Source organism: Schistocerca gregaria, chromosome 8 (genome assembly GCF_023897955.1).
Source record: "Schistocerca gregaria isolate iqSchGreg1 chromosome 8, iqSchGreg1.2, whole genome shotgun sequence".
In the NCBI taxonomy this organism is placed as follows: Eukaryota; Metazoa; Arthropoda; class Insecta; order Orthoptera; family Acrididae; genus Schistocerca; species Schistocerca gregaria.
This window is the reverse complement of record NC_064927.1, coordinates 68961288-68974139: the sequence shown is the minus strand read 5'-3', so window position 1 is coordinate 68974139 and position 12852 is coordinate 68961288. Positions and strand designations below refer to the sequence as shown.

Genomic DNA, 12852 nt, shown 5'->3' with positions numbered 1-12852 from the left:
AGAATCACCACAGGTGTATCAATATGCATCTGTTATTCCATGACCGGTTTTGTCACTTAGACCACCACCAGGTTGTCAAGTTGCACCAGTGTCATGTTTTAGAAGGTCTACTTGTCTTATGTGACATCATAGGAAAAATATGAAAATGAAAATCATATAAAAATTCTGTCAACCACCTGGAAGTACCGTGACATGCAGTAAGTGCGTGTGACACAGCTGCTATTTTCACTCTACAGTCAAGATGGCGTAAGAAGATTCCCTACAGCTCACAGTGCTGGTGGCAGCTTTCAACTGCAAAAGTGCTAATGGCTTCAGGCAAAAACAGTAGGCGTTTATAGAGCTGTGACATCACAGCATTGCCACAGAGGCATTTATAAAATCATGTTACATTATCAGTCAACACAGGCTCACCATGTGCGTCCCACTGCAACTGTCAGGGATCCCTGTGTACTCAACTATTGTGTATACAGCACACCACGTCATACGTACTTACCACTTGCCACGCTTCATCTAGGTGGTCTGCAGAATGTTTAAATGATTGTATTTCCAGATTTTGCCTCTAACGTTGCATTAGGTAATAATACCGACAACTCGACAACCTGATGATGATCTAATGAATGAAACCAGTTATGTCACAATAAATGTGTATCAATACAGTTGCACTGCTTCTCATTAATAATCAATGATGGAAAAAATAAAACAATTTTTAAATGTTCATAACCATTACAAATGTATAAATGCATTGACTGAAATCCTACATCAGTGTGGCTGTAGCATTATCAGAGTCCTAATCCACCCAAAGACAGACCCAGAGAATATAACACACCTCAGTGCCCATACAGCGAAGATAAAAAGAGATTTTGATTCTGTTGGAGAAAAGCACAGTACCTTCTTTTGGTGGTATACCATTGAAATTAACATGTACTACCACATCTGTAACCTTCAGGATTAATGAAACTTTAAAATTCCTGTAAAATTATATGGGTAGTAATAGACATTATTTTTACCTCTGCTAATTCTTCAAAGCAGCTTCCAATCGCAGGTACTTGTTTCTCCTCACTGATCTCAACCATATCTTCCAATGAACCCAAGAAAGTTACAGTCAGTTCATAAATGTCCATTATATTACTAAACATTGCGTCGAGCTCCTTTGAAAAATAAATGATTAGTGTCACAACTATGTTTCATCTAAAGTTTTATCAGTGCAAAATGTTAGCAATGTGTAGAAGACTATAAAAATATATATTGCATCAAAATAACATCCCTATTCTTAAGAAAATAAATCCTTCTATTCAGACATTCTGAAGAAGACTAACACCACAAGCAAATTGAAAATGATTACCTTACTGTCAGAACTGACAAGTTTTGCAATTTCTTCACGGAATACTTTGATTATCATGTGTAAATCACGTAAATACTGCTTCTCATCATGAATTAAGTCTTTTACGACCTCTTCGTACGTGAGTGACGTGCGAGGCGTCAGAGGATCTACGTCATCAGCAACACCAGCAGAAACTCCATCGTCATCTTGGTAGAACATGTCCATCAGCACCTGAGAGAGCAAAATTTAAAAATAGATTCATATTTCAAATTTGTGCAACAGTGGGGTTTAAAAATAATACAAGAATTTAAGAGAAGAAATTAATGCAAAATCAAACAATGGAATTCACTTAGGAGTATCAACAGTGTACGGAAAGATAAATTGCTACTTACTGTAAAGAACACACATTAAGTTCACACAGGCACAATTAAAATACACTTATGCAAAGCTTTCAGTCACAGCCTTCATCAGCAAAAGAGAATCAGAGGAACACACACCATTCACACATACATGACTATCAATTCTGGCAGCTCAGGCAGTCATGTGTGCATGAGGTGTTCTACCTTGTGTGTATGAATGGTGTGTGTTTCTCTCTTGCTGATGAAGACTGTAGCAGACAGCTTAGTGTAAGTGTCTTAACTGTGCCTGTCTGCAACTTAATGTATCTTCTTTGCGATAAGTAGCAACCATTTTTTTCTACATTGTTAAACACAAAATGCAGTATGACTGTACAATGTACTTAACACAGAGACTTAAAAGTAGATTTAAAGCTCAGACATTAATGTACAAACTTCTGTGCAGGGACACAATTGAATATAGTATAGAGGTGAATTTGCACAAACTTTTTTTTAAAAGTAATAATAAAGAACATATCTAAGCTTGTCACCCCTATTACCCTGCACATATCTTGTTACCACAAATGAGACAGGAATCTTTCAGGGAGTGACAACAGCTGATACAAATTATTTCAAGCTACTTCCCAGAATGCACACATGGAAACTCCAATGAGCATGGTAATGGACAGAATGGATAGTAAATTTGAATTTTGGTTAAAAAAAATAAAAAATAGACTGTTCCTCATCACCTACTACCAAACAAGATGTGGGAGGTAACCAGACTCCCAAGCGCATGAAAATGTTTAATCCATTTTTGCTACATTTTTCTTCTGAACCTTTAAAGCTCATTGTAACACTGTCCTTTATTTCAAGTACTCATGATATTATAAATTGCTCTTGAAGAGCAAAAAGATTTTGCAGCTTGGGAAATTTAGTCCCTATCAGCAAACTGGACTAAACACTGCACAGCATCTAATCTCCATTTACATAATTTGGTGAACCAGTTTGCCTTAAAACATAATTCTTAATGTCAAACATTTAATATGGAATTTAACTTAATACCATTTTAAGACATCCACTGGCACACAATAGTAATCCCATTCTTGTAAACCACTTGGGTCATCACATCACAAGCATCTACAGACAAGCCTTCGTGTGGTCCACAACACTCCTTTCTCTCTCTGGAATCTCATTTCCGCATTCTTTTCAACCTTCTAGTTTCACCATCCACTTCAGTTGCCCACACCCAAGTAGGCCCTTTTTTTATATCTTTTACTGTCTCTTCCATTCCCTTAGCTCTCTTAAAGTGTCACTTCACACATGATCCATCCTAGAAACGCCATTGCTTGTTCTCGAGAGGTTCATTTTCTGCGAGAATAATCTGGGATATTTTAGTTAATAAGTCTTGGTTGTATAAGTGCTAATAGTTTCAACAACTGTTTGTAGGTACTGCAACACATTTTGTGTTTGTTGTTACATCTGAACTTCAGAGTACAGTGTGCACTTAGCACATTGCATATTTACCCTGACTGATCTTATTGTTTATATCACCAATATTCTCGTCATTTGGTGCCGAGATAGCCATAAAATACTGAAATACTTGGGGGGCTTTAATCTTCTCTGTTTCAATTTCCACCAGTGGAATTCCAAAAAGCATCTGCTTGAAATGTGGTTGACCATGGGATTATAATTTTCAACAAGTATGCAGGCAAGAATTCTTCCACTTGAATGTTATCACAATTACAACTGTGGTGACAGAAATTAAAATAACAGTCAGAGGTGAAAAAGTTGTCTTTCAAAGGTTTAACACACAAAGAAACAACAACATAACAATAAAATGCAAACTGTGCAAACATTATTATTTGGGAGTTATTTTTCTACAGCGTAGTGCTTGAGCATTTTAGATACATTTTACTGCCTTACAGATTAGTTTGAGAAAAAACAAACATTAACAGGCACTATCTATCAAAGACAGAAATTTACTTTTGTCAACAAACATGGATTACAAGGATGGAGGGAGGGATACGCCACCGAGAATCAGTAACATATCTGCAAAATAATTAGGAGGAACGACACAATTGCAGGTGCTACAGTCAGCACTTCCTGAAAAGATTGACACAATTAAAACTAAAAATGTTTGTGACAATTAAAAGCATTGTCTTAAAAGGAGTAATACAAAAAGGCACACAGTTAATAAAAATCTATGTTTTCACGATTTTAAAACAATTTATTGGGGAGAAATTAGGAAACAAGAAACAGCAGGTTGAATGTACAAATGTTAGAGCAGAAATGAATTTTCAATAAACACTTGATGAAGAGTGAATAAAATGATGGAATGAAATCTGAAATAGAGTGAGTGTGTGTGTGTGTGTGTGTGTGTGTGTGTGTGTGTGTGTGTGTGTGTGTACGCGCGCACGTGCATGCATCTACATCTGTACTCTTCTGCTAACTAAGAATGAGAACTGGATAAGCAAGAGTGGTAATTCATTGGGACTAACAAACAGCTAATTTATGGAGTCACGGGGAAGTACCACAATAAAACTGAAGACACCAATTCACACTCACGAATTCCAAGAAAGCATATTACAACGGATTAATGAATACTATGAAAATGTGTTTCAACCTGTACCATATCAACGACCGTGATATTTTTAATAATACAGGAAAAAATTCCAGATGCAAGTGTAGCAACTCAGCTTACCCTTCACATTCTGGTTCGCAAATGGCAACAAAGAGAATGTATGTAATCAAATAACTTATGATCACAGATGTGAATTCAAACTATTGTCCTTTTTAAATAATGAAAGAGAATGTCAAGGAAGTTATAAGAGGAGCTGAGGATCTAATATTGTACATTCGGATGGTTTAAAAACTGAAGGCAAAATTTGTTTCAATCTATATTTTTAGTTCCCTTCAGATCTTTCCATATTTCACAAATTGTTTATATGATTCATCCTAATGCCCAAGACTGGAGGAGTTGATTGGTTATTTATAATAATTTCTCATTGTTAGCATGTTACTAATGAATTTCTTTTGTTCTAATACTGGAGTCACGGTCCTCATCAGTTCGTTTGTTTTTTCAATGGATAATCTGCATGACTTGCAAAGTACATCTACTGTGAAACTGAAGCCAACGTGCCCAATAATGATGCAATGTAACAAAAGTATCTACAGGAAACCTTAGAAGTTTTACAACTCTCACAATACTTTTGACTTGTTTTGTTTAACTTCTTATCCATATACAAACCCAAACACATTAGAGATTCTGACTATCCACCTGCATTTCTCACCATGTACAACACTGACCAATGGTGTTGCACACACTGCTGTGCATAACTGAATATAATGTGATTACTTTAACTAAAGGGGCCCATTTGCAAAAACCATCTGACAATTCATTTAAGTATTTTACTGTTAAAAATGTCTATTGTGACAGACAAAAACGCATAATTCACATGTAACAAATTTAGTTCTGTTTCTTGTCTATTACATTGATTATCAATCATGTGTATAGATACTAATAATGGACCTAACTCAGGGCCATTCAGAATTGTTACAAATTTCTCTCTAGTAGGAAAGGAAAGGACCTTTTATTAGTTAACTGCTTTAACAAATTGTGTTGTACTGAGAAAGTATAACTGAAGGGAATAAATATGTGGACACAATACATGAACTCTCATGATGTTACAAATAAAATAAAATAAAAAATAAAAACAATGCACCACAAAGGAATTATCCAAATTGATCGGGATCTGGAAGATGCCATGTACATGTGCAGGTAAACAAATGATTACAGTTTCAGAAAAATTTTGCAATTTATTCACAAGAAAGAGCTTCACAAATTGGGGTAGTCATGAGCAGACTGGTCCACCTCTGGGCCTTATGCAAGCAGTTATGTGGATTGGTACTGATTGACAGAGTTATTGGATGTCCTCCACAAGGATATAGTGTCAAAGTCTGTCCAATTGGCACATTAGATACTTAAAATCCCGAACTGGTTAGAGGGCCATGCCCATAATATTAAAAACATTATCAGCAGGGGACAACTGGGGCAGATCTGGCAACTTGCTGGCCAAGGTAGGGTTTGGCCAGCAAGGAAACAAGCAGTAGAAACTCGCACCGTCAGCAGGTGGGCATTATCTTTAATGCACACCATAAAGCCCATAGCTTGCCATGAAAGGCAACAAAATTAGGCGTACAATACAGTCGACTTAGCACTGTGCTGGAAAGGTGCCGCAGATGGCAACAAAGGAGTCTTGTTCTGAAAAAAAATGGCACCCCAGACATCACTCCTCGCCGCACGGTGGGTGAAAGGAGGGATGGTATCCCACCACTGTCTGGGGGGTCTCCAGACACATAGTTGGCCTGGAGTCTCATTGCCTGGACTAGAATTGTCTTCAGTGATGAGTCCAGCTTCGAACTGAGTCCTGATGAGAAGCAAAGATGCGTCTGGAGATGCCCCGGACAGCGGTGTGATACCAACCTGTCACCCACCGTACAGCTCATTAACCGCAGTATGGAGTCCCATTTCACTTCATAGCAGGATCCTGTCAGTTGCCATCCACGGCATCCTTCCCAATGCAGTACAGCAACACATCGACAATACTCTAACCACTGTTTTGCTGTCTTCATGGCAAGCCATCCTGGGTGCCCCTTTCAGCAAGGTAACACTCGCTCACACACAGCGAGAGCTTCTACTGCTTCTATTCATACTTGTCAAACCCTTCCCTGGCCAGCAAATTTGCCAGTTCTCTTCCCAATTGAGGACATTTGGAGCATTATGGGTATGCCCCTCCAGACCATCTCGGTGTCTGACAATCTGATGCACCAACTGGACAGAATTTTGCACGATATCCCGCATGAGGACACACAGCAACTCTATCAATTAATGCAAATCTGAATAACTGCTTGTACAAGGGCCACAGGTGGACCAGTATATTACTGACTGTCTCGATCTGATGCCTTTTCTCTCTCGAATAAGTGTTCAATTTTTTCTGAAACAGAGATCATTTGTTTGGCAGTAAATGTACATCATATCTACTGATTTCCATCCCACTTGTATAATTCCCTTGTGGTAAGTCTTCTCTCTCTCTCTCTCTCTCTCTCTCTCTCTCTCTCTCTCTCTCTAAATATATATTCTACTTAATTTCTGTGCGCTGTTAATTCCAAAATGATTGCAGTGATTTTGCCGTTTTCCACCAGGATCACTACAGTTAAGATTTTATGCTGTGGAAAATAATGTGTTCATAAATCTATGCATTAACTTAACATACAAGTAATTTGTCTTTTCATGAAAGCAAATAAAATATATGCAATATGAAAACCAATAAAATATATAACATTGAAGAACAAAAATGACCACATAATTTCCTGAGAATGACTGCAGACAGCTTTTTTTTTTTAATAAAACAGGAACTGCATCTTGAGGTTAAATACAAGAAGAAATTATGGTTATATTGTCAGATGCAAACAAAATTTTTCACTCTACTGACATGCATGTTAACATGCATATAGCACTTTTCTTATTGACATCACTGAAAAATTTTTTTAATAAATATACTTATCTGACTTACAGTATATAAGAATTTTGTTTACTGATGTCTATATCCAGTAATAATAAAATACACACACACACACACACACACACACAATTTCATTACAAAAGGAAATTTATATGTTAGACATAAATCACAACAGACCTTTATAGATCCTTTTTTTGTAATGGTTTTGTTCATAATTGGTGACAGTACCTATTCAAGTTCTTCTAGACAAACATTTAATGCAATAAAAATTGATTTAAATATGACTAAGGAACCTACATGCTAAAGCAAAGTTCAGTAACTGATTTTTTAAATTGTATTTTATGACCATCATGCTTCAACTTAGTATTCTACAAATAATCTGTCTGCCCCTGAATATAAAATTACAGACATTTTGCATAGCTACTCATGCAATCAATGGAAATACTGTAATATGGATATTACACATAGAGAGAGAGAGGTTAACACACGATAAACAAATTAATGAGAAAGAAAGAGAAAGAAAGTTTGGGAGAATTGCTCAGAGATCTTTCATGTTTCAGGGCTACAAGTATTCAGAAGAGCAATTCACAGGTAATAAAGAATAGTTAAGGGAACAATGCCATTGAATGCTACATACCACTGGCTTTCTCAAATCAGAATGGATGCATGTAAAGCATATACATAGGAAGAGTCAATTATCATATTTGTAGAATGAGAAAGCATGATTAAAGAAAAAAATTAATAGAACATTATGTTTTGTGACTGGTAGACACTGGGTTATCAGTAAATGTCCAGAGGAGTATGCCATTAAGAGTTCTGTATGGCACAAATGTGTCTGAAACATCTCATGGACAACAAGAATTAATTATACCTTCCAAAAAAAATTCTAACTATGGTTAACTGTGAAAAAACTGAATTAAAGTATCTAATATTTGTTATGTATGCAAAAATTTAATAAATTTTAATTTTAGCAAAAGTGTCGTAGTTATTTAGCAAGGTTGATGAAATGGTTAAGGAACTAGATGCAACCAAATATAGTTTCGCGCGTACACATATCTGTAGGCAGTAAGCAGGAGTCTGCATGTTCTTTCATCCCAATACCCGACAACAGCACAACCAGACAAGCACGCACTCTCTCTCTCTCTCTCTCTCTCTCTCTCTCTCTCTCTCTCTCTCTCTCTCTCACACACACACACACACACACACACACACTTGATAATGATGTACAAGCAATACTGCACAAATTTGTATAATGCATTTTGAAGGAAAATATAAGTATTGGCTTTAGAAGCAGTATTTCAGGTACACTGAAAGATTTTAGCAACTAATAATTACAGTTGACATTCTTTCCATTTAGACACTAACTGAAGACCACAAGCTGAAATTGGAAACGTTTTGTCTTTACAATAGACATTTAATTTATGGACAGTTCTCTTTCTTTCTCAAAAGAACAAGTAATGTGACTGCACTAGTTGTAATAGCTACAATGGAAATGTAAAATTGCCAAATTTATTCGACAACACTAAAATACTAATTGTGAAAACTTACAACATTTAATGAAAACTGAGCCACTCTTTGTCATTACAGGGTGACCCAAAAGTCTGTTAACGTTCGAAAATTCAATACTTCACGGACTAATGTAGGTAGAGGGGTAAAAATTGACACACACACACTTGAAATGACACAGAGCTTTTTTTTTTTTTTTTTTTAACCAAGAAAAAGTGCACAGAAGTGGCCAACAGATGGTGCTTAGTATGATACAGCAGTAAACTGCATAAGAACTGATTTTTAGCAAAGGCAATGTTCTTTATAACAACTGCTCAACATGTCAGCAGTAATTCATGAACAATACCTGTAGTCAAGGGACGATATTGGGAACAGCACTATACAGCATATCAGTAGGTATAGCAAGAAATTCTCATCGGATGTTTTCTTTTAGCATCCCTAATCAGGTATAGCAACTGTGGGAAACTTGCAACTTTAGATAACCCCATAACCAATATCACACGGACGGTCTGAGGGACATGGGAGGCCAAGCACGTCAGAGCTGTGGCTCAGCAAGCGATCCTCGCCAAACAATGGGTGCAAGAGATCTTTCAAATGTGTAGCAATATTCAGAAAAGCTGAGTCATACAAAGACACAACAAAAAGATTGTTCAAAAGATAACTTTCCGACAGTCTTTTTGTTGTGCCTTTCTGCGACTCAGCATCTCCGCTATATTGTGAGTAGCAACTATTGTTTTTCATTATAGTGTTACATTCCATCCTAGATTTTCCATTGTTTGAATGTGCAAAAAAGTCATACCTTCCAGCTAGTGTTTATCAGCCTGGCTAGGGACAATTCAATTCTGTAACATAATGGCGTTTCACGCACTCGATCATGCCAACAGTTAGAAAATCAGCACCCTGCACTTCCTCCAAGGGAAAGGATCCACTCACGATTGATGTGATAAATCTGCACCACACCATGACTTTCACATGATGCAATGGGATTTCTACAACAGTTGTAGGATTTTCTGTAGCCCGAATTCTGCAGCTGTAGGTGCCGACAGAGTCTAGTAATGTGAAACGCGTTTCGTCGGTTCAGTGCTACCTGTTGGCTGTTTTTTGCACTTTTTCTGGCTTCAATGATACCCCCACATCATTTCAGGGTTGTGCAACCACAATTTACCTTTCTACCTAAATTATTCCATGAATTAGTTCACTATCAAATGTTAACAGGCATTTTGGTCATCTTGTAAAACATTATTAGTAAAACAATTATGATTCTTACGCAGAAAGCAATAAATGAAAGCTATGTATCAAGATTTTGTTGCAAAACAAGCCCAAGTTATTTCTGTGTGTGGAAACATATTTGCACCTTTGCCATGACGCTGGAGGTAACAAAGTTAAAAATTCAAGGGTCTATAAAATTGCATGTGGTTCCTGTGACAGGATCTACGTGGGTCAGACTGGGAAGGACTTCATGACAAAGTTTAGAGAACACATATACAGAAGTAACGACAGTGCGCTAGGCCACCATTTAAAAATGAAGGGCCACGTTTTACCCTCAATGAATAAGGTTTAAAAATCCCTCACATCGAGTCTAAGAGTAGGGAACTTGATGTCCGGGAGGAACTCTTAAGTGTATGTGCACCACAAATTAGATCCTAGCATGGTGATTAACAAGCAGATTTCCAGCAACCCGAATTAGTTTTTTCATATCTTTGATGATGTGTTACTTTAGTTATCTCATTTTCTCATTTGGGACGGCTGCCTTAAGGACTCTCATTTATCATGATTCTGTTTGTTTCACTGATTTATTAATGGATACTGTTTTTGGAGTGCCCATGGGATGCTTTGTAAAAATATGTACCTGGCTTTCCTAGTTTGCCTAACACTTGGAATTACATTGGCCGAAGCTTGTATCATGTTGTAATGTACAAATACAACTGATGACTGGGTACTGCTGCCCTCAGCACTGTGCGCTCCTCCTGCAACAGTTTCTTGGTGTTTTCTTTTTAATAAATATTAGATGGTTTGCTCATAACATTCAATCGCTGTTCTCATATTTTTGTTCACACCGATTTTACATGTGAGGATGTCCCACTAAGATTACTATTTGCCTATGTACTTTCGTGAGTTTTGATTATTGTCCAAAATATATTAGGTTTTTCATTCTTAAAAATGAGTGTGAGGACTTTGTTTATACTGTCCCAAGAGCAGCATGCTACTGTGCAGCAGTTTTTGGCAGCCTTTTTACTAATGGTTTTATGATTTATTCCTGGGGTTTTATTATAAGACTTCAAATTTGAATTCTTGTACTTGCGTAAGAATAAATTTTTGTAAAATATCCTCTTCCTCCATACGTTGTATCATACCTTCGAATCAAATAGTCTATATAAGCTACTGTTAGGATCTGTTATGCCATTTAATACATACACTATGTGATCAAAAGTATCCAGACACCGGGCTGAAAATGGCCTACAAGTTCGTGGTGCCCTCCATCGGTAATGCTGGAATTAAATACGGTGTTGGCCCACCCTTAGCCTTGATAACAGCTTCCACTCTCGCGGGCATACATTCTGTCAGGTGCTGGAAGGTTCCTAGGGGAATGGCAGCCCACTTTGCAGAGTGCTGCACTGAGGAGAGGTATCAATGTCAATCGGTGAGGCCTGGCACAAAGTCAGCATACCATACATCCCAAAGGTGTTTTATAGCATTCAAGACAGGACTCAATGCAGGCCAGTCAATTACAGGGATGTTATTGTCATGTAATCAACCAGCCACAGGCAATGCATTATGAACAGATGCTCGATCATGTTGAAAGATACAATCGCCATCCCCGAATTGCTTTTCAACAGTAGGGAGCAAGAAGGCACTTAAAACATCAATGTAGGCCTGTGCTGTGATAGTGCTACACAAAACAACAGGGGGTGCAAGCCCCCTCCATGAAAATCACGACCACACCATTACACCACCACCTCCAAAGTTTACTGTTGGCACTACACACAGTGGCAGATGACGTTCTCTGGGAATTTGCCATACCCACACACTGCCATCGGATCGCCACACTGTGTACCGTGATTTCGGCACTCCACACAACATTTGTCCACTGTTCAATCCAGTGCGATGTGTGCCTCATCAGCAGCTGCTCGACCATGAAATCGAAGTTTTCTCACCTTTCGTCTAACTGTCTTAGTACTTGCAATGGATCCTGATGCAGTTTGGAATTCCTGTGTGATGGTCTGGATAGATGTCAGCCTATTACACATTACGACCCTCTTCAACTAGCGGCGGTCTCTGTCAGTCAACAGACGAGGTCGGCCTGTACACTTTTGTGCTCTGTGTGTCCCTTGACATTTCCACTTCACTATCACATCAGAAATAGTCGACCTAGTGATGTTTAGTAGTGTGAAAATCTCGTGTACAGATGTATGACACGAGTGACACCCAATCACCTGACCACATTCAAAGGCCACGAGTTCTGTCGAATGCCCCATTCTGCTCTCTCACAATGTCTAATGACTACTGAGGTCGGTGATATGGGGTACCTGGCAGTAGGTGGGAGCACAATGCACCTAACACGAAAAATGTATGTTTTTGGTGGTGTCCGGATACCTTTGATCACATAGTGTAAGTATTTTAATGTATTTTACTGTAGAATAGAGGTTGTTCTTATTAATGCTATGATTTTTGATTATGTTCATTGTCACACGAGGGTAACTGTAGCCTTTTTGTTACTTTCTGTAATTTTTCTTGTATTTGACATCACTTGGATCACTAAGTTCATCACACCTTCCAGCGGGCTTTTAGTTTACTTTGCTCTGGCTAGCATGATTTGTTCACTCCAGTTTTCATTTTCAAGCATTGGACTTGACTGATTTTCTCTCGTGCACTATACGTCAGTGCTTCTACAATTTCCTCTGTTATTTACACTGGTAGGTATGCTGTAAATGTGTGTCATTTATTTTGACTTTCTGTAAGACTGTCTGATGATACGTCGCACCCGAAACACATACTAAAGAGTATGGATTAAATAAAATATTTCTAAGGAAAATTCAGGGACTGTTATTAGGGACCAATCAGCATTGCATATGTGTATTGGATCGACTTATATTTTCTTTTCTCCTTTCTTTCTTTGCAGTAAGTTTTCATTGTTTTCTCATGTTTTTCTCTACTTTCTTCTGTCCAG

General features: G+C 37.7%; 1 protein-coding gene across 1 annotated transcript in view; it reads right to left on the bottom strand.

The window, feature by feature from the left end:
- Window positions 1-12852, bottom strand: part of LOC126284034 (protein son of sevenless) — a 183328-nt gene that overhangs the window by 158274 nt on the left and 12202 nt on the right. Inside the window, exons 5-6 of the mRNA XM_049982594.1 lie at window positions 1343-1552; window positions 1008-1148 (exon numbers count right to left, since the gene is read on the bottom strand). Coding sequence (XP_049838551.1) covers window positions 1008-1148; window positions 1343-1552 — 351 coding nt within the window. The remainder of the gene's footprint in view (window positions 1-1007; window positions 1149-1342; window positions 1553-12852) is intronic.